Raw genomic sequence first — 23,304 nt, 5'->3', positions numbered from 1 at the left:
TTTCGCAGCAAGGATTTTTTGTTATTGTAACAACTTCTAAAGTACTTATTAAAATGGAAAACAGTAAAAGGCAGTCTTGATCTACATTAAATGGCCAACGTAATTAATATACTTATTTATATGCTAAGAGTAAGGGATAAGTGAAACTTGAGTAACATACAGCTGATGTGTGAACGGCGGGATGTGTCAACAATTAAATGCGTTTTTCTCTAGAACTATTCGCAATTTCGAAATAGTGTAAAAAGCAAATTTTATTTTCGTTTAACGTAGAAAATTAATAAAATATTTTAAAGAATAAGGATTAATACCATTATGGAAAAATATGACTCACAATAAAAAATATATTGAAATTATTATTTTTAGACAGAAAAATGATCACTACACGTTATTCTTAAAATATACGAATATGCCGTCGCGGACTTTTTTGTAGATCTAATTAAGAGGAACAATACTCCAGTACATTATTTTCATGTAGTACTTACCATTAAAGCAGCGCATGCGCGAAAGTGTCTCAACGGGTAGGACTTTATACATATTTATCGTATTTATGTTAATTTACATAAGAATGTACAAATAATAAACTATATATAAACCTTCTACGAAAAATACTCGACCTAATAGTGAAAACCGTATCAAAATTCGTTGGGTGGTTTAGAAGAAGAAGAGTTAGAAACAACAGACAGACACGAAAAGCGACTTTATTTTATAAGATATAGGATAGGATAGGATATATTGTACTATTTTATAAATATTAGTGTACTAGCGGACGCGCGCAGCTTCGCTTGCGTATTTAGGGATGAATTCTAATAACCCATGAAACATGTTCAATGAAATATTTTTAAGAGTCTAAATTTCAAATTTTATAAAAATCGGTGGCGATTTAAGAATTTTTCCATACAAACTTTCAACCCCTTATTTGCACCCTTAGGGGGAGAATTCTAGAAAACGATGAAACACGTGTTCAATTAAATACTTTTAAAAATCTAAATTTCAAATTTTATAAAAATCGATAAAGATTTAATTTTTTTTCCATACAAACTTTGAACCTCTATTTGACCCCTTTAGGGTTAAAATTTTTCAAAATCCCTTCTTAGTGGATGTCCAGATTACAAAAGTAAACTTTTGTCCAAATTTAACGTTTCTACGCACAGCGGTTACGGCTGTGCGTGCGTCTTACCTCAGTCAGTGAGGACAAGTCCTTTTATATATATAGATTAAGTTTATGTATTAGAATAATATATTACTTAAGTATGAATGTTTATTTGCATCATCCACTATATATTTTTAATTTTATATCTCCTAACCACAAGGTTGTCGAGAAGAAATCGCTAATTAGTGATAAGTCCGTCTTTTGCATTTCACACAATACTATGTGCATTTACTCGTACTAGATGTAAGTTGTAACTTTGCTTGCTCTGTGTCTAATAGATAAGTAAATAAATAAACATATTTTGCAAGGGTTGGTAGATATAATCTAGGCAATAAAAAATGCACATCAGATTTATATGCATTTTAAAATTTCCACACATTTAGAGACAAAGGGTCTAGCCCGATAAGCATGGGAAAGCTGCACTGGCTTCTGATGAATTATTTTTAATATGATTATATTGCTTTTTATCTGAAAATCTGTATCGCTAACACACCATTTTTTTTGTCTCTAACCCTTACAGGAAGGGGGTTATGGGGGAAACAACCCTTAGCGTTGAAGCTTATTTTCTCGGTTTCTATTGAAGATTTCGATTAACTTTAATACATCCATAGAAACAAACAATAAAATATATTATATTTTGTTTTTTGTTGCTACGGAACCGTTTTTTTTCAACCACCACCATTATATTATTCTTGGTATGCAATTTTTAACAGACTTTAAAAAGGAGGAGGTTCCCAATTCCACTGAATGATTTTTTCATAGAAATTATCCCATATCTCTTAAACCACGAAATCAATAAGCAATATTCAAATAAAACGACAATAGTGTAAAAATATTTTTGTTTATTCTTAAAAATATCACAAACAGTAAAAAAACAAATAAATAAACTTACAACTAAACTAAACTACGCTGTGTACTTTTTCATTATCAAATGCATCTGGATAAAAAACATTATTTCAAGACAACCCCACAGCGAAAGTTATATAATTAAAATTACATTAGGGTGGGGTGGGAAAGTAATTAAGTACATTTTATAAATTATAATAAAAAACTATTTAAAAATGAAAATGTTAAGAATTGTAAATATAATGAAATAAGCTTGTCATATTTCTTGTATAAATAGTTTTAAAAAAATCTTATAAGTATTATTTGTCGTTCTAAATTTAAAAATTTATGTCAAAATGTCAGTCGGCAATTGAGGGTCAATGATCTTACCAGAAGCAACTACTAAGTTGTCTAAATGGTCAAGGATGTAGAAAATAAATGGATGATCCACACATAATTTACGAGATTCCTTGCTATCGTATAACGGGAGATTCTTCAAAGATGCCAGTTCGTCTTCTACAGCTACGCCCGCTGAAAAATACACAAAAAATATTTTAAGACAAATACAAATATTGGAAAAAAATATATGATAAATATAAAAATAATAATTTAAATTTGTAGTGGATATTTATTTAAATAATGCATTAACACCTCGCCTGTTTATACAAGAGAAAATAGGTAAATAAACAGTTTTTATTTTCTTTAAACAAGCTAAAAAATATGTATCTAGAAACGTATGCTGCAATGTGACGACTCTTAGATGAGTTCCTAGTTTATTCGACTCCTGTATTATTCCGAACTTCCGAACAAATATTTTTTTCTTTTCTTTAATTTATTGTTTCAATTAAAAAATTATAGTATCGTTACGTTATTAATTCTCTTTACTAAAAACAGAACTATTTGCTACACAAAGAAATTGAAAATGTTACAAATTAATCATATTACTCTATATGTATATCTTTTTATTTTTATTGCCTTTACTTACCTCCAACTAAAGTGGACGAAGAATCATTATTATCAACGCGTACGGCGACATTTTGTACCAATTCTTGAACAAATAAGCCTTCCTTTGCAGATATGCCGGTCAGATCTGCTTCCTTGCCGAATATACTGCTAACTCCAAACTATATAAATTAAAATTTAATGATTTAAAATATTAAAATGCGATAAAAAATACTATTGTTATAATTTTTATGCTTATTAGGACCAATTGTTTTCTTATTATATTTTTGCATTATAATAGTTCTATAGAAGAATGAAACCAACACATTTACACATATTCGGAAAAAAATGAATGTAAGTCAAAATCTATTAGACTAACTTATTTCTACTATAATAAATTATTAACTGACTTTCAGTATGATACATGTACCATTTAGATAAATATGTATTATATATATAGAAGCCATCGTGGATCTGTCTAACAGCGTCAGAAGGTAGTAGGTTAGAGCCGTACTTGGGGAAATAATTTATTTTCATTTCCACACTCATTGAATTTAGTAGATTCATTACTTAATGAACAACGTTAAACAATTATTCGCTTTAATCCCCCAGAGGACTGTATTGGATCCATTTAACGGGAGACTTGATCGGGAGAAGGGGATCTCATAATAAGACTGTAAAATACAGTACATACTATATTTAAAATTTACCTACTAAGGCGGCTCTAGAGCAGTCAAAACCATTTTACTAAATAGTAACATATATAAATATAAGAAACTAAATATATCCATTTATTCTTTAAGATCCAGATATTATATTAGATTTTATATTTTTTCCTATAGCAGATCATTTACATATAAAAACTTTGATTTTACCTTCGCCAATGCAGTAACAGGTTTGGTAGTAGTTTCGACATAGAATATTGGCATTGAGAATTGTAATTCCTCTTCGTTCAAACTTTCTTGGATTTCCGATACTGATGTGGCGGGCAGATCAGCTATCAATCGTCTTAAACCGTCTCGGGCCCGTGGTACCAATAGCAATAAAGCGTATCTACCACCCTGCAAGAATAATTATAAGAATTTTATTGCAATGAAATCTTATATAGTTTTACATATTTTTCTTATAATTCCATAAATTCACACCATGGCGCACGCAACGCAATTTATAAGTGATTTGAACACTTGCAGAGATATAAAAAAATATATTCGAAATAAAAATATATATGAACAAAACGATACATCTTTCCATCTAATAGCCTCTTTTCTCCAGATATATGCACGTAGACAATTCTTTTATGTCAAGAAAAACATCTTAGTCTTTAAACTTACGTCGTAAGGTAATAAAATAGCTTCACTGTCCAAGCCAGGTAGAGAACCGGTTTTGAAAATACCCTTTGACTTCATCATTTGCACTTGTTTCTTCTCAGTGTTAGATTTATAGAACACACTAGGTTCTACCTTATCGAAGGCTTTCTTCCATGACCCACGGAAATACATACCGTTGAAGATAAGCATCAAAGAATTTGTAGCTAAAAAATAAAAATAAAATAAATATAAAGAAAAGGAAAATAAGACGATAACTAGTAAAATATTATATGAAACGTGATTGTTACATTTGCTAGATTTCTTTCCAACGCTATTTACTGAAATGCTGGTTGCTACATCATTTTTGTCATTAAGTATATTAAGGCTGCGCGCGTGGTTCCTTGCTTCAACAGCAACCATCGTCTCTTCATCATCACCGACTTCTTCTTTCGTTTTTACTAACTTTATCTGTTCTTTTATGTTTTTCGCTGGTTTATATTCGGCATGAGTCACATCAACCTTCTCTGGAATATCTTCAACAGCATATGAAATTAATTTCTCGTTATTGTCAGATGGGAGTGGTTCATCTGATTTTACATCGCTTTCGTCGTCTTCGTCGTTTTTAATATCTTGCTCGTGGTCGTAACTCCTCTCAACAGATCTAACATCCGTTAAATAATAATCTTCAAGAATTTTCTTATAATCATCATTGATAGTATAATTTTTGTATATGTAGAAGAAATTTTTCAATTCAGGTTGATTGTATTTATATTCATTTCTATATTTAAGACGTTCCATTATGTATTTATACGTTTTTCTTGTTAGATTTTGATCTTCTGGTAAGTGTAATGCTGACACCAGCTGATTCCTAGTTTCACCCATAGCACCTTCTGCGAGTATAGCAAGAATAGCTGTATAGCCAAGAGGCGAGAAGGCAATGTTCTTTTCATCATCAATGTATCCCTAAAATAAATATAAAGAAAAGTATTATAGACCTTCTTTCCAAAAATATTACATATTTTTTATTCATAGATAATTTAAAGATTTAAACAATTTTGACATTTAATTTAGAAATAAAAAATAAAAAAACCTGCAGAATAGTTGTAGAAAGTTCGTTAGTAGCCTTGCCAACGAAACTAGTCTCTCTTGGTTCGTTAGAACGCTGACGGCGCACCCATCTTGCACTTGTCAGTCCCACGGCCAAAAGAACTGAAATGTAAAATTACATTCCTTATATGAAAATATCGAGCCATCTAATGATTAATATTGTGAGGAAGTGTGGAAAATTATATATTAATATTTCCATTTTTTTTTTTTTTTCCATTTTCCTGCTCTGGTAAGATAAAAGGCGACGTTGACTTCCACTACTCACTACGCAGTTTCGAATTTAACTGAAAAGCGAGGAACAAAGTGTCTTAACACTAGCTTCTCTTTATCTACCCAAAAAAAAAAAAATATTTCAAATTATAACTTATTGCAAAAAATTTATAAATACGCTGTCGACAGCGTCAAATACAGTCGACTTACGAAAACACATTACAGAATATCAGAGAAAAAATATATTTTAAAACAGAGTAAAATATTAAGAAGGTAGTACTAGATATATAAGATAATATGAATTTAATAAACAGACGGAACTACCTATTTTGCTACGATTTGTAATCGCAAACCTTACACGACCGACATTTATTATAGCAAAACTTAAAATAAATAGACATTTTTCCATTATATACTTAGTTTTCATCAAAATCGGGTCAATTTTACCATAAAATTAACATTAATTAAAATTACATAAATGAATAATAAATAAGAGAAGACGAGATCCCAACCAGTTTATCAGCTGGTACAGTATTAACACAGATCAAGAATTACTTGATAGTAATATAACAGCATCGTTAAAGCTAGCTGATAGGAAAACTACATAGATTGTAGGTCGCTAGCGGTATCTGTGCATAGCGGATGCATTCCTAGCAGATGCAATTTATCTACTTACTGCAGATTATAGAAATTATGGTTTTTCTAGAAAACTATTAAATTTTACAAGAAATTAATTGTAAAATACTGTTATTTTATGTTTAATAAATCAATTATTGAAGAAATTATATTTTTAAATAGTATTACTTAATATTTTCTTATATCAATATTTAAACAGATCAGTATGGGTCAAATTATTTTTAGATATCTATATATATAAAATCGAAAGGTTACTCACTCATCACGAAATCTCAGAAACTACTAGTACTAGGAATCTCAAATTTTGCATAGGAGTTACTCATAGGACGTAGGTGCTCGCTAAGACGGGAATTTGCGATATAGGACTTCTAAGGGGTTGTTTTTGGGGTCGAAAGTTTGTATGAAACTTCGTTACTACAAATGCTAGGAGTCTCAAATTTTGCATAGACGTCACTAGAACGTAGTCATGGAGACAGAAATTAATAATAACATAGTTCACGCGGGTGAAACCGCGAGCGGGACGCTAGTAAATATATAATATTTAAAATTCTTTAACTTTAACTTATTTACGAAATTTCCTTACTTGCTTCAAGTTTTTTAACTTACAGAAATAAATACTAGTAAATACATTTAAGAGTATTAAGGATAAAAATTATTATATCATCTAGTTGTAGGGAACGGAGTGTCATAACACTAGGTACCCTCTGCCTACCCTGCTGTGTGCGGGATACGGCGTGAAGCTGATCTAGTTATAAAATTATATTAACCAACCACCGACCACATTAAAAATACTAAATATTTATCCATAAGCAAGGATTTCATGTTATATTTTAGTATTTAAGTATTCGAATATTTAATTCTACAAATATTTAAAAACCTGTTTAAATAAAAATAGACATGTTATAAGTCCTAACGGAAACTAAGGAATATTATTATTTATTACTTAAGTTGGTGTGCCGACTGCTCTACTTAAGCCACGTGAACTTAACTGTAACGTTTAAGGTTATACCTAGAATATAAAACATGCTTTATCACCGCAAGGACTAGTTTACAAAATAACACGTTCTAGTTTACAAAATCTAATATATCTTTGCTAACGATTTATGAAAATATTATATATATGTATATAGGGATACCATTTTATTAAATTATTTTCTACACGCAATGCCTGCAGAATTTGGCATAAAGTGGGGAACGGAGTGTTTTAACACTAGGTTCCCTACCTTGCTGTGTGCGGAATACAGCGTAAAACTGATTTTTATTTCTTATTCATTTAAGTATTTATATTACATACCTATTTCAAAATAGCAAGAGGTATTAAAATATAAGATTTTTATACTAACTAAAGTACTAAGTACGGCCTAGCGCGAAGCAAGTAAGGCACCGCAAGTGCGCGGTGAACGCACTACGCTGACCCTACGCTATTGTACTCACACGAGTGTGTACCGTTGACAACAACCATCTTTTATATAAAAAATAAAAATATATAAATTAAAAAATATGAAAATAAATATAATATACTTGTACGTCTATAAGCTTCGCATAACCTATTTAAATTTATAAGTAAAATAATTATTAAATTATTACAAATTTTAAAAAATATTTTAAAATTTTCAATAGTATTTAATCGAATGAAAAAGGTTATTAAATTTTTAAATGTATTGTGTATTTTAATTTCCGCAGCAAAATTAAATATGATACACGTAATACGTAGGTATAACGTTTTTAAAGGATAAGCTAATCCTTTGCAATTTTTTGCATTAGAGTATTCACCATTTACACTTGTCTTTTGCTATTACTTTACTTTACATTCCAATAGTTTTTCAATTATCACTACATGTATTATTACAATATATAAAGATTTTAAACAAATATTAAAACCTATCAAAAATATTATAAAAATATAATTATGTATTTCCATATTATTTCGATATTATAATGTTATTGCAAACGCTACCCATAACACTTAGCAATCTAGCACATACCGACCGAGAAAGTAATCAGCGAGCCCACACGGACTATAAAATTATTATTCTGCTACAAAAAATATACGAAATAACTATGCAACTTTAGTAAAAAAATAGATACTAAATATAATTTCATTTAACTATTTAATTAAACATTGAAAATTTTTGGCTGTTTAAGTAAGAAAATACAGTCGAATTGATAACCTCCTTTTCTTACAGAAGTCGGTTAAAAATGAGGCCGTCGCTTCGTGGCGCATGGGTGTGAGTGTAACGTGATGGTTGTGGGTTCAATTCCCACTCGAGGATCCCCAGAATTCGGCAGAAAGTGGGGCAGAGAGTGGGAAAACAGAGTATCTTAACACTAGGTTCCCTCTGCCTACCTTGCTATGTGCAGTGGGCAGTGTAAAGCTGATTTATTTTAAGTAAGACAATAAAATAGAAACGCAAATGTGTAAGAATGGTACTAATTAAGCTTAAACACTTGGACTGGCAGCTATTATTAATTATTTCTGGAAATACAACTAAAATTAGAATTTTAAATTAGTTAATTATTAACTAAACTATGATTTTGTTTATAAATGATTAGATATCGTCATAATTATTAATAGTGTTCGATGAAGTAATTGTGTAAATAGCACATTAGGTTTTTAATTCCACGAAAAGCGATAAATGCAATTCTCATCACTCAAGTTTATTGGAAGGAGTATTGTTTCCATTGTACTTAAATTTTATAAGACTCACGTAGAATCAGGAATTATGATCTGTTTAAACGGATGTCAACAAACAAGCTTGCAATACAAATTACTTTTTAATACAGTTGAATATTTTTTATATCTACTTTCGATGTTGATATATTTTTTTATCTATAAAATTATTTGGACTGCACAAGATTGAAGGAAATTTTAAAAACTTTTAATTTTTATTTCGTTGGAATAAAATAGTAAAAAAATATTTTAAACAAATTCCCGTCGAATTCTGGAGGCATTGCGTGTTAACTGGCCGCGCTTTAACCAAAGCGAAGAAATGAAAATATTAGATGTTTAATTTTCCTCCAGTGGGAATCGATTTTATTTTCTATATTATGGAACAATTCTTTTTTTCATGATTGAAACTTTTCTCCCTATGTTTATTACATATAATTATTGACTTACCTAGGAATAACGGTTTCATATTGCAGATCATTCGCTCCACGCCGTAACTGTAAAGAAAATGTGAAAATGCGTTAGTTTATGTTAATTAATATTAAAAACTAAATACAATCACGAACGTTAGTTACATAAATTATGTTAACATCACTAACATGAATATATTATGTAAATATATATTATAAATGATATTGAATTAAGCGCCATATCTCCGCCAATATATCGTTTAAGCATTAAATTGTAAATGTGTAAAATAATTTTTTTATGTGACATTTATATTACTTGAATCCACATCGTTAAAAATATTTGACTTTTTAAAGAGCTAGTTATTAAATAACTAGTTAGGCGATCATGTTTCATAGATAATTATTATTTACTTATTAATTATTTATTTTATAGTCATTATCATAAATATTTACCTACCTAACTTCTTATACCTACCTACTTCGAAGTATAACCTTCACCCATAAGTTGATTAAAAAATAAAGTAAACATCTTCGTATTTATAATAGAAACCTTAGAAGGCCTTACTATAGCAAATATACATGTATTACGTCATTTTCACGATTTTCCTTTTAGCTTCTCTAATGCGAACAGGATTTTAAAATACTTTTCGTATATAAGAGTATAGAATACTTTTAATAATATATTTTTTATTACTTTTTGAATATTGTTTGGCACTCTTACTGACATTTTTATTTACACAAAACAATGAAAATATATATTTTTTTATAATTTATTCCACTACGGAATTAGGAAAAAAGCCTAAAAACTTTAAGGTACGTTTAATTAATAAAATTTTATTAGAAAGCTGATGTTTATTTCACATTCTATAAATAAAAATGACATTTACTTATGTGACATGACATCATGCACCATCCAAAAGAATTCAAATATATCGCCACTGCAATGACACCCATAAAACCCCAAAGTAATTTTCGACCCTAATAAAATACCTGTTTTACACTTAACATACAACTATATATTTATTCAGGTTTTTTTATCATTTCAAAAACGATTTTTTATTAAAAGTTAAAGTATTAAAATCTAACGTGACCTATATAAAACAGTTGCATAAATACTTACATGTAAAGCAGAAACACAAATTAAAAAGTTGCACAGATAAAAAATGTGAAAATTCGCGGTAAGCGGCCGCGCGCGTGCTGTGCCCGACCGTGAGTGACGTGCACGGAAGCTGCTTCGGCGCGCTTTATATCAACATTTAACAGTTATGTTTAAACAAACAATACTACGTATAGAATTGACTATGGAAACTGGAAAAATTAAATTATTGAAACATAAATCTACGTTATAATGTCAATTTTACCGTTTTTAATATTGTTAGCTGTTCCCAGTGGATGTGAATGAAAAGTTTTAGTTCTGTAGAAAATATTTATGCGAGCCTTAGTAGGTATATGAACTATTAACTAGATAGAACATAATTATGGGTCAAGTAGGTATAATATTTATATTTTTATTAAAAACAAGGCTGACCTAAGAAAAAATATTAAACTTATCTATTTAATATATATATGAGTATACTTAGTAACAATTATAATTTCTGTATTCTAATTATATGGTAAGATGCAATTATCGTAATAATGCAAAGAAGTATCACTGTTCTGCAATGATGTATCACTGTTCTTTATAATCTTAGTTTATCTATTTTTTTATCAGCTTCCTTTTAAGTCGGTTAAATTACAATATAATGTTACTATATTTTTCTTATGAAAAAAAAATAACAACTGCGCAGACCGTTTTTTTTTACAAACAAAAACACTGAAAATTACATTTCTCGAAAAGCAAGATCTAATTTTAGTGATTGATATACATAACTCGTCCAGACGATTCACTCACAAAAAGCTTCGAATACTTGTCCGCATACATTTTTCTACCTCCCATAACCTTCTCGGAATCAGATAGTCGTTTTATAACAACCCCTTGAAATTATTTTCGGAATCCTTTTCTTTAGTTTACTAAAACCAGTTTAGTTTGTAGCTTGCAGGTCACGGTACAAATATTAAATAAAATTAATCAGCTTCACGCTGGGAGGGAACGAGGGAACCTAGTTTTAAGACATTCCATTCCCCCCTATTCACTGAATTTTGGAGGCATTACATGCAGTGTCACGTGGATTTTACCTTACCTTGCTGTTCCATTTCTATTTATCAATGTGTATGCTCAAAAATAGGGACAAAACCGTTTCCACTTTCTATAGAATTGAACTAGGTTCCCACGTTCCCTGTACCTACTCTGCCATATGCGAGATACAGCCTGAAGTTAAAAGAAATCTATTCTCTTTTTCTTTGGTCTTCATATATTATACAAATATACCTAGAGGTACAGGTGTAAGATATCTTAACTAAAGATCTATTCAAGTCAGGCGTAAATGGGTGAAAAAATTATAAACAAATACAAGAGATCCGCGAAGATAAGAACGTCTCGAAGCTTGTTTCGATTTGCTATCAATATTAGAAAAGTGAGCACGTTTTCACTAGCTACGTATAACTTGTTTCCAAGCAGTTAATACACTGACTGGTCCATAAATGTATAATGAAATCAATAAATTTAACATGTTTATTAATATTTAAAACAAATAATTATAAATGTTATTAATATAATAATTTTGAAATATTGTGTGTTTGTATGTAGATGTAGTGTTAAAAGGTTTGATTTTATAGTAGCTGTAAGAAACTATTATTAATTCATCATAGAAATTTATTTCTCGATTAGATATATTATTCCAATTTCATGTTTAATTCCGCATATAGCGAGGTAGAGAGTACGTAGTATCACGCTGTATCCCGCACATACCAGGTTAGGCTAAGGGAACCTCGGAACGTAGTATTAAGATACTGCGTTCCCCATTAACATACTTCCATGCCCCATTTTCCTTTTATTACATTCTTGAGGCATTGTGTATTATTAAGTGGCGGACCTCAATACCGCGCTTTGCCTCATTACCAGAGCGAGAAAATGAAAATATTAAATATTTTATTCTCTAAGTGGAAATCGAACCTGTAACCGTCGCGTTTACCCCTGCACCATGACGGCCTCACAAAAGGGTGACCTAATATAAAATAGTAGGTATGTCCAGATTCCAGTCCTTGTGAAAATACCTTAAAAACTATTTCGTACTACACAAAATTATAATAAAGTAAAATATACGGTAATTGACAATACAATTTGTGAAATATATTCTTATTTATCAAGGTAAAGTAGGGTCCAAATAATTGTCTTTTTTTATGAACTTGAAATCGATAAAATTAATCGAACATGTAAATGTCGTCCTGCGTCGCATTGAGGTTATTCATTGTGAATGTGGAAAGGTAAAAGCTGTAAACCTAGTTTATTTATTGCATGGCAAAAGAAACTTTTCAACAGGTTTAAGCCGTTCATAAGTTTAATTTCTTATTGACTTTTGCAACAACTTACGGAGAAAATTGATAAAATTGACAGACTAACACCAGTACTGGGTACCTACTATAAAATCATAATAGGTTTTAATATAGTGAAATTTACTCGAACATTAAAATGTGAACCTAAGAATATGAATATAATAGTAGGAAAGAGTTTCGTTGTCAGACACCCCAATTTTGGCAGGATGTCCCAATTTTAGCCCAAAATTTATCCCGTGGCGGACAGACATGGTCGCGCTTTTCGTGAATTAATTTACGTACTTTCGAGTTATTTTTTCTTTTAATAATGAATAATATCAATAAATGATTTTTCTCTCTTATGTGTTGTTTGAGTTAAATTAAAAAATTTCGTTAAAAAATATTGAATCGATCCGTTTAATCATCAAGAAAAAGCGTTGTGTCCACGATATTTTATCTTAGTGCTGTTTAACGCTGCTAGATATACATACATACATAGGTACACTCACACAAATGCAAAGTTCAGCTTGGACCTCGCCTACTGTGTACTCTGCTGTCGTTTATGGCGTTTGTCGAAGTCATTGTAAGTAAACTCAGGCAGCCTTAGAGTGTCATCCTATCCTATCCTATATCTTATAAAACAAAGTCGCTTTTTGTGTCTGTCTGAACTTTCTAACTCTTCTTCTTCTAAACCACCCAACGGATTTGGATGCGGTTTTCACCATTAGGTCGAGTATTTCTCAGGGAAGGTTTATATATAGTTTATTATTTGTACATTCTTATGTAAATTAACATAAATACGATAAATGTGTATAAAGTCCTACCCGCTGAGACACTTTGGCGCATGCGCTGCTTTAATGGTAAATACTACATGAAAAAAATGTACTGGAGTATTGTTCCTCTTAATAAGACCTATAAAAAAGTCCGCGATGGCATATTCGTATCTTTTAAGAATAACGTGTAGTGATCATATTTCTGTCTAAAAATAGTAATTTTAATATATTTTTTATTGTGAGGGATATTTTTCCATAATGGTATTAATCCTTATCCTTTAAAATACTTTATTAATTTTTTACGTTAAACGAAGATAAAATTTGCTTTTTAAACTATTTCGAAATTGCGAATAGTTTTAGAGAAAAACGTATTTAATTATTGATACATCACGCCGTTCACACATCAACTGTATCGAGTCAAGTTTCACTTATCCCGTACTCTCAGCATATAAATAAGTATATTAGTTACGTTGACCATTTAATGTAGATCAAAACTGTCTTTTCTGTTTTTCATTTTAATAAGTACTTTAGAAGTTGTTACAATATCAAAAAATCCTTGCTGCGAAACGCGCCTCGCGACGTTATGCTTATACAAGCGAGTCAGCCGCGCCCGCCTGCCTTACACGCATCGGTGGTTCAGTGGTAGAATGCTCGCCTGCCACGCGGGCAGCCCGGGTTCAATTCCCGGCCGATGCATTCTATTTAATTTTCGTCACAGGCAGCCACGTAGTACTTGCTTTTCATCAGGGACAGAATACCCTCTTCAGCATTAACCACAAGCTCGAAAAAAAAAACCCGCCTGCCTTTATAGCAACGAAGATTTAGATGCGTTTGCACGTATTGGATAATTCGAGTTGAATGTATTATTTAATGTCAGTTAACTATCTAAAAATAGTAATTTAAATATATTTTAATAAGTACTTTAAAAGATTAGTATCACAGGTATAAAATTACGGTACCTACTAAAAAATCCTTGCTGTGTAAAACAATTGGAAAATCCTTATTGAAACTACGAAAATGCGGGTTACATTAGGGTTTAATTAATTTTCACATTATCTTAAGTGCTATTATACATTATATGAATAATCCAGTAGTAAAAGCGGGCGACGCCGCAATAGGGTCGCTAGTTACAATAATAAGTAAAAAAATAAATTAATTTAAATGAAACAAATATGAAGAAAAACAAAATTAATTCTTTAATAATATTTTTATTTTTTTAAGTGTATATATATAACAATTATGTACTAATAAGCGATGAAAATCTTACACTAAAATGAAAGCCTAACCTCGTTGGCGCTGTAACCAACTACGGTAAATGGCATCATCATTTTGCTTCAATGGACCTGTAAATAAAAGATATTATAGGTGTATATAATTTAATATATTCATTTTATTGAACTTTCGTATTATGTAAATTACAACTATGTTAGGTACGTACTAACAAGGTAACCTTAAATAATGGAGTTAGAATTATTTGATATCTATACTAATACTAGTGGACCCGGACGCGGCTACGCCTGCTTCAACTATAAGAATATTTATTAAATATATTCATGAAATTATTTTCAATTTTCAATAGAATTAGTAAGAAAATATAAGCCTAAATAATCAAAAGAATAATAAGTAGATACACATTATTAGAAAAAATTATCTGAGTTATTGAAATGAACCAACAAAAGGATTAAAAGTAACTAAAGGATAGGTATTCTCAATATTAGAAAAAGTACCTAAAGTTTTCCGTGCGTGCGTACATAGATATCGACTCTACGAAATAACTAAACATTTCTCTCTATTAAGTAGGATAATTTTAGCGGGCAATATCAAATAAAATAAGAAGAGAACCAAAGTGTAGTTTAAATTTATTTTTAGTTTAAAATAAACAGCAAACAATTACATAAACATTTACAATAGTTCGAAAATGTATGAAAATTTATAAAACCGTCAACGTCAGCTGCCCGTTCGCGTCGGTCATACTATGCCGCCCGTAGGCTAGGTCATTTAGAATCAGTGACATCTCCTTAATTATTTATTAGAATGTTATACAGTAAACTATAATTGCAATCTATATAAAATGTTAAGAGTGACTATTATATTTATGTTCATAAGGATGAATATCAAAATGTCGCGGTAACGGTTGCGTAGCGACGCGACGGTTGTTATTAACATGGCAGAATAAATTGCATGTCAAATTAGAAAGTATTTTAAAATATATTAGTTTATATGTGTAATGTAATGTTATATAGCCTATAGCACTTCGGAAGAATGCAGCTTTCATACAAAACAAAAACAATGAAAATCGGACCAGTAGATCCAGAGATCTTAGCGTTCAAACAAACAAACAAACAAACAAACAAACAAACTCTTCCGCTTTATTATATTAGTATAGATAATAAAGCGGAAGAGTTTTTGTTTTTGTTTGTTTGTTTGTTTGTTTGTTTGTTTGTTTGAACGCTAAGATCTCTGGATCTACTGGATCGATTTACTATGTTTTTGTTTTGTATGAAAGCTTCATTCTTCAGAAGTGCTATAGGCTATATAATATTACATTACACATATATACTAATAAATTAAAATACTTTCTAATTTGACATGCAATTTATTCTGCCATGTTAATAACAAGCGTCGTTGCTAAGCACCGGTTTGCAAAGTTTCTTTGCTGTTTTAAGAAAACGTCACCCAAAATGAACTTATATTTTGATATTCATCCTTATAAAAATAAATATATTATATAATATTTAATAAATATTGTTATAGTTCAAGCAGGCGTAGCCGCGTTCGGGTCAACTAGTATCTTATATAGTCAACTCGGAGGATCAACTACAGTTACAAAACCATCTCGTAAAATCAGGCACTTCTCAAACGCGTAAACTCTTATGTACTTATTAGATATAATTTCAGGCAAAGGGAACTTTAACACTTCCCTTGAGACTACTCCACTTCCTGGCAAATTTTTCGACGCTTTACGTGTTGAGTAACGGAACTCTACGCCGCGGCGTACAGTTTGTACTAGATCGTTGGTACCAGATCGAAGAAATGAAAATTTAAAATTTTCGTGAATTTGAATTTTTAATAATTCAATTTCACGAGTGGGCATCGAACCCACACCCACCGTATTACAGTCACATGCTTGCGTTCCTGCTTCACGACTCTTCTATTAAACATATGTATGCATAAAAAAAAAACTTACTAGCAGATACTTTGTCATCAACAATAATAGTTGGCTCTTCAATTTTTCCCTCAAATAGAATCAATCCTAATTTATTATCCCTGATGAAGAACACAAACGGTCTATCCACCCGTAACTGAACTCCGTCTTCAATGAGAGGTATGACCATAGCTGATGAAGCAGCAGCTGCCACGGTGCCCACCTCATCGACTGACATATAAACTTTATGTAGAATATTGTTAACTTGGGAAGCTTCGTTTTCAAATATTCCCGTAATGTTGGCCTTCTTGGTGAACAATGTGTTGATCCTCATCTATTTGAAACACATGTTAATTAGTTCAGGAATAGTATAAATAAATGTATATGAAAGCACATAATATATATTTTTATTATTATTATATCCTGCATGAAGCTGGATAGGCAGAGGGAGGCTAGTGTTAAAACACACCGCTCTCCATTTTCCGCTGTATTCTGGAAGCATTGCGTGTTCAGTGGCAAAACTCAACACCCCGCTTCGTCTCGATATCAGAGCAAAGAAATGAAAATTTTAAATACTTTATTTCCTCGAGTAGGAGGAGGAACCCACCACCTGTCGCATTTAAAGTCATGGGCTTGTGCCCCACCAGACGACTGACCTCAAATAAATATTATAAAAGATATAGATATAAGATATAGTAGGTACATTGTTTTCATATTAAGCAAATTAAAGACGACAAACGCAATTTAACTTACTTTACGTAAGGGCTCAACCATACTATCGCTATAGTCGACTGTGAATTTAGGCAAAAACAAACGAACGTTCGTCGTCGTCATCAGCTGTGATATTTGTGGTAGACTCATGTAAGGCAAGTCGCGGATCAGTGTGTTAATCCCCGTATGGTCCTGGGGAACTAGGAGTATCATTGAATAACGACCACCCTGAAATTAAAGGAAAAGTAAGATTAATACTAGTTTTTTTTAAGGTAGTATTATAAGTGTAATCTAAATAATAATGAAACTTAATAATAAGAATAACAAAAAACTTATTGTACATTTAGAGTCGCTATATCTTTGAAATAGTGAATTTGCAAAAAAATATTCAGATAATTTTGTTGTACCAAAATGCTGAAAGTTTCTGTTAAGCAGAAGTCATTGAAATAATTAATTGATAAATTGAATCAAGTAATTGATAAATTTCGTTTAATTAATAAATTACGATAAAAAATTAAAATTTTCACACATTTTCACCCCATAGCATAGCTTTGAGTGGTGGAATTCAACATCGTACTTTGTGGAGACTATCTATCTATCTATCTATCTATCACAAATTCCTTCCAAATTGGTAAGTATCTGATCTGAATATAAAATACCTGATACGGCAGTTCCAAAGCGTGAGCTCTTAAATTATCTACGAAAGCGTAATTCAAATCTTCATGTTGCTCCATCATAGCTACTTTATGACAGGCTCGTTCGATATGGAAACAACCAGTTCTGGTGTACCTTGGATTGAAGGCGTTCTGCCAAGCTCCTTTGAAGTATAGGGCATTCGCTAGCAGAGAGTCAGAAGTTGGATTGAGATCAGCTGGAAGAAACAAATTTTAACTTTAAATTAATTATTTTTAGGTTGCTGTAATTAATATTTGTGATAATACTGTATAATAGCTGGAGCATTGTTAAAATTTTAGTGACAACTATTTTTTTACACTTCAAAGACATTTTTATTGAAATACCAGTTTTTTAATTACCATATTAATTCTAGAATTTATTTTTATGAATAAACAACAACGATAAGTTGTTTTTTTTTTCTAGCTTCACGCTCTAACCTGCAGGCATCTACCTATAGGCCGAAGGAACCTAGTAAGGCACTTCGGTACCCACTGGAACTAGAATGCTGGAACTTTAAGCCGCGCTTTAAATATTTATATATAATAATTCATTTCACCAAGTGGAAATTGAACCTACAACCGTCACGTTTACAGTTACACCCATGTGCTACTGTGCTACGACGGTTTCATCGAATATATTGATATGTATAATTATTCTGAATCGGTGAACTTGAGTTGTTCGGAGACGTTCATTATTGACAAAAATATGTGACCGATCGACCTTCTAGTGATTTTAAGATATAATTTTACGGAAATGCCACTTGATGAGTCAAGGAATATCTTCTTTGTATCATTGAAGAAGTTGAACAATATTTTACGTCGTGTTTACATTATACGATCATCGAACCCTTTTCCTCAACCAGGTAAACTTGCACACTTACGTCATAAAAACCAAGAAATATTATAATTTACATAATTTCCAAATTTTTACTATTTGTTTGTTTGTTTGTTTACTAATTGTTTGTGTTGAGGCCGTCGTCGCAGAGTAGCACAATGGTGTGACTGCAACGCGACGGTTGTGGGTTCGATCCCCACTCGAGAAGGTGAATTGTATTTACGTTTATATTTCCATTTCTTCGCTCTGGTGTCGAGGCAAAGCGCGGCGTTGAGTTCTGCCACTCAACACGCAATACCTCCAGAAATCGGCAGAAAGTGGGGAACGGAGTGTCTTAACACTAGGTTCAATCTGTCTAACCTGCTGGGTGCGGGATACAGCGTGAAGCTGATTTTTTTTTTGTATTTAATATAGAAAATGAAGTTACCACTGGCAACCTAAGAATGAATGAAGAACGGAAGAAGAAAGATGAATATATTACACTCAGATACTTACACGGTTGAACAAGATTTGGTATGAGACCTTTAGTGTGTTGACTTATCCAACTATTAATAAAGGCGGATGCGTTATAAGTATCACTGAAGTCAACCACTCCTACATCAGAGAAGTATACATTACGAACGATGTTCTCATAGTCTTTCTTAAGTTTCAGTCTTTTAGAAACAAATATTGCGTTTGCATTGTGAAGGGAGACTCCCGATGTGTTTGCCTGTAATTGATTGGTAGAAAACGTAAAGTTTAAATAATATAAAAAAAAAGATAATAAAACAGGTGGACTAGTTTTTAAAGGCTAGGCTTGCCCTACTAAGCAGGCTAAGAACCCTAAGTTTTTTAGCCTGCCTAGTGTCAAGACACTCCGCTCCGCAATTCACAGAATTCGGCAGAGAATTTTGGAGTCTTTTCTTCTTTATTTTCTTTGCATCGACACCAGAGCGAAAAAAAAATATTTCTTTTTCTTCAAGTGGGAATCGAATCCACAACCTATCGAATGTACAGTCACACTGCGCCATTACTAGCCTCAAAACAGTTATTCCTTTAAAGTAATTATTATTATAAAGATACTATCTTAATGCATTAGTAATACAGCCTTGGGCAATTCCCAAGTCATATATGTACTGGAATTTTATAAAGGAACAAAAAGGTTCCCACAAAAAACCACTTACACTGCAAATAATGCTTGAGATATCTTATGAGCCTGCTATGACGCAAGTAAACTGTAACCGACGGTTGTGGGTTCAATTCCCATTCGCGGGAATGAAGTATCACTTATTAATATTTTCATTTCTTCGCTCTGGACTAATAGAGAATGGTGAACGAAGTGTCTAAGACACTAAGTTCCCTCTGCCTATCCCGCTAAATGCGGGATACAGCGAGAAACTAACAAAAAAAAAAAGAGATATCTTACGTAAAGCGCCGACAAGTACAAGTTCAGCTGATCTCTAAGTTCGTCTTTATAAGGTGACAATCTAAGAGCGCTTTTGATCTCAGCTTCTGTATCTCCACTGGATCCTTCTACAATCATAGCCAAGATTGACTTGATGCTGGCGGGAGACACTATCACATTGCCCACTTTGTCCTCAGCAGCATATCGCAGCAGGTCAGTATCGAAGAAATTTAAACGTGAAATTTCCGGTGGAACATACTCCAGACAATCCAAATGATATGGTATACACGCGAGGAGAAATGCTGTGGAAATATTACAAAAAAATTAAAATATCAAATCCAATCAGCTTCCCACTGTATTCCATACACAGCACGCTAGGCGGAGAGAACTTAGTGTAAACACACTCTGTTCCTCACTCTCCGCCTCTTAAAATATAAAAATAAATATATCATTCCTTTATTTAATTAAACTGAAGAATACAAAATCAAGATTAACAATATTAGAAGATTTAATAATTTTCATCTGGAGAGAATTATCTACTAACGTTATTTATAACAACAGAATGATTGGTTTCCATTACCGCAAATAGTAATAAAGATTTATTATATGAAAAACCTAGAAAAACCCAATTAACTATTGACTAGCCACTAGATACTAGCCAGTCCAAAGACTAAAATAATTAAATAAATATTATATAAAATGCATATCACTACAAATGGATATTCTAAATCATATTTTACTTGTCAGACATTAGTTATGGCATGTTTTCCTGCTAAAACCAGTTTATTTGTCCTTAGAGAAGTATATAATTAATTTTTTTGCTAAAAAAAGAATATATTTTCAACGGATCCACGCTAATAAATTTAAAATGTGTATGATAAACTTTAACAAACACCGAAGTTAAGAACAACTCTAAGTAATTCATTAGATTTTTAAGAAACCGGTCTAACAGCAACCCATCGAGCATTACTAAAATACGTTAGTAATTAAGGCCGTATATACTTAATTACTTCCTATATATTGCATTTATTTGAAATAAAAGTACTAAAAACTTACCTAAAAACAGATACATAGCAAAATTTTATATTGAATTTTGAATTTAATATTAAAACTATTATATAAACACGCGTGTCCGCCGAGGCGGTCTTAGCACAAATGGTAGGTAATTCGAAAACAAAAAATAAATGAGAATGAAAAATGTAAACAAATTATAGTTTAATGGATTTAAAGAAAACGAGAAACGACAATGACGAGGTGACGAGGTGAGGTACACTGTCGCGTTAATACGGAACTTCTTTAGCTATATTAGTAATATTACGTCATAAGACGAATATGAAAATTAAATATTTTCACCTAATTATAGAAAAATAATTGATATAATGTGAAAAGTGGGGGTTAAAATAGTAAAATACTCGATTTACCTAAGTTTCTACTCATTTCTATTTACATATATATTATATAAGGCTTCAACTATATGTAATATGATTTAACCGCCATAGGAAGGTTATGATTTCAAGGCTAATTTTATTTATGCAGTTTTGATTACATATAAATGAATTGCTAGTGCATTCTGTCTTGCGGCGGAAAGACAATAAAGAGAACAGTCTTTGTACGGCTTGCAAAGAGTGATGAATCACTCGGTCTTTCTGTCAATTTTTTATTTTGTTTATTTTTTATTATCGCCCAAATAATATTTAAAATTACAACTGGTAGGATCAGCCATACATAATGATTAATTCTAATCTATAATTCTTATAATATTTTTATTTCCACTATACCAGCGTCTAAGGCATTTATTTTATTTTTTATTTTTTTTGGGGGTTGAGTTACCTGCGTCCGTAGGAGTACACTCGAAGAATCGAATCCCTACACGTGACCCCCGGGTAGTGCGAATCGGGTAACATTCTGGTGGGAGGCATTAGCCGAGGCTGGTTACCACCCACCTGACAAAGTCGTGTCGTGAAATGGCCTAGTCGTGTTTCGGCATGATGTCAGGTGAAACCGGATGGGAAAGTCGGGTCAGAATAGTTGTGTTGTATGTAGACCGTATAAGTTTCACACACAGATCGTCACAGGCTGGAGACTGATCATGGAGGGTAGCGGGATCCGAGGCACGGTTCACCGCTGGCCGACCGCAGGTAGTAGGGGGCCCAAGTAGCGAGCTAGCCACTCGTAAAAGGCTGCCCCGCCAACTAGCGATAAATCCCGGAGATGCGCCATCGTGCCGGTCGGCGACCGGATGAGAGGGCCCGATGGACTTTTTTGGGGGGGCTCGGGCGTCCCCGCAGTCTCCAGGTCAGTCTACTATTGGTGTGTACGTTTCTTGTGTGTGTTTCTCGGGTTAAACATTGTATAACGCCTCGTTCTACTGCTGACTTCCCTTACCAATAACACTCTTAACATTATGAAAAACAGTAAATTGAAAAAAGTTTCACAGCGGTTGCACTCCCTCTCTCTTAAAGTGCAACTCGGCAATATTCGAGGGTTGCACTCGAATCTCATACCAGTCCACTACCATCTCGAGACAGAGAAACCTCATTTGCTGTTCCTTACGGAGACGCAGATTGGTTGTCCGTCCGACATCGCCTACTTAACTTACCCTGGGTATACCCTGGAGCACAATTTCAAGCCCCATGCGGGAGTTTGCGTATACGTTCGTGACGACATCTGCTTTCAGCGTCTCTGTAAGTTTGAAGACCCCTCTTTTTCAGTTCTTTGGGCACTCGTAGACTTGGGCATTGATAATATACTCTATGCCTGTGTATACCGTTCACATGGTGGGGATCAGGAGACGACTAGGCTTACCGAATACTTGAGTGAAGCTGCTGATTCGGCTCAACAAAAGTACCCAACAGCTCAATTAGTATTACTGGGGGATTTTAATGGCCACCATGGTGAATGGCTATTCCCATACCGGGATACAGACCATGCTGGGAGAGAAACACGTAAGCTTGCCTTAACGTTAAATCTTACTCAGCTGGTCCAAGGTGCAACACGTGTACCTGATGTTGAGTCGCATACCGCCTATTGCTTGGATCTCTTGCTGTCAACCGAACCAGACCGCTACTCAGTGTCTATTTCACCACCACTGGGTGGATCTGACCACTGTTTGGTGA

At 32.4% G+C, this 23,304-nt stretch overlaps 2 protein-coding genes across 4 annotated transcripts; both read right to left on the bottom strand.

The window, feature by feature from the left end:
• Positions 1 to 1,975: 1,975 nt before the first annotated feature.
• Positions 1,976 to 10,526, bottom strand: Spn100A (Serpin 100A). 2 transcript variants are annotated; one of them, XM_085190404.1, is made up of 8 exons: positions 10,376 to 10,526; positions 9,296 to 9,342; positions 5,315 to 5,433; positions 4,533 to 5,187; positions 4,249 to 4,448; positions 3,793 to 3,978; positions 2,961 to 3,099; positions 1,976 to 2,506 (listed from the first exon to the last, which is right to left on the bottom strand). In XM_085190404.1, exons 2-8 carry the CDS (start codon positions 9,324 to 9,326, stop codon positions 2,322 to 2,324), a joined length of 1,515 nt encoding a protein of 504 aa, XP_085046530.1. In that variant the 5' UTR covers positions 9,327 to 9,342; positions 10,376 to 10,526; the 3' UTR covers positions 1,976 to 2,321. The 2 variants fall into 2 exon arrangements, with proteins under 2 accessions (XP_085046530.1, XP_085046531.1); XM_085190405.1 differs by lacking the exon at positions 10,376 to 10,526 and adding an exon at positions 9,731 to 10,127.
• A 4,108-nt stretch (positions 10,527 to 14,634) lies between these two features.
• Positions 14,635 to 21,472, bottom strand: LOC146536226 (iris-like). 2 transcript variants are annotated; one of them, XM_085190406.1, is made up of 7 exons: positions 21,245 to 21,472; positions 20,210 to 20,490; positions 19,300 to 19,513; positions 17,955 to 18,166; positions 17,338 to 17,523; positions 16,627 to 16,918; positions 14,635 to 14,782 (listed from the first exon to the last, which is right to left on the bottom strand). In XM_085190406.1, exons 1-7 carry the CDS (start codon positions 21,258 to 21,260, stop codon positions 14,721 to 14,723), a joined length of 1,263 nt encoding a protein of 420 aa, XP_085046532.1. In that variant the 5' UTR covers positions 21,261 to 21,472; the 3' UTR covers positions 14,635 to 14,720. The 2 variants fall into 2 exon arrangements, with proteins under 2 accessions (XP_085046532.1, XP_085046534.1); XM_085190408.1 differs by lacking the exon at positions 21,245 to 21,472 and adding an exon at positions 20,929 to 21,066.
• Between the last annotated feature and the right edge of the window lie 1,832 nt (positions 21,473 to 23,304).

This window comes from Heliconius melpomene, chromosome 9, assembly GCF_056956725.1.
Source record: "Heliconius melpomene rosina isolate 202511_hmr_F chromosome 9, ASM5695672v1, whole genome shotgun sequence".
Classification (NCBI taxonomy): Eukaryota; Metazoa; Arthropoda; class Insecta; order Lepidoptera; family Nymphalidae; genus Heliconius; species Heliconius melpomene.
This window is presented reverse-complemented; position numbering and strand designations above follow the sequence as displayed.

Bases quoted from the DNA above. Each gene is read 5' to 3' on its own strand.
- Spn100A (XM_085190404.1), bottom strand. From the start codon at position 9,326: ATGATCTGCAATATGAAACCGTTATTCCTAG. The intron at 5,434-9,295 runs GTAAGTCAATAA...TTTACATTTCAG, and splicing joins TATGAAACCGTTATTCCTAG to TTCTTTTGGCCGTGGGACTG. The intron at 3,979-4,248 runs GTAAGTTTAAAG...TTATTCTTGCAG, and splicing joins CTATTTTATTACCTTACGAC to GGTGGTAGATACGCTTTATT.
- LOC146536226 (XM_085190406.1), bottom strand. The intron at 18,167-19,299 runs GTAAGTATCTGA...TGTTTCTTCCAG, and splicing joins ACCAAATCTTGTTCAACCGT to CTGATCTCAATCCAACTTCT. The intron at 16,919-17,337 runs GTAAGTTAAATT...TGTTTCAAATAG, and splicing joins TGGTTGAGCCCTTACGTAAA to ATGAGGATCAACACATTGTT.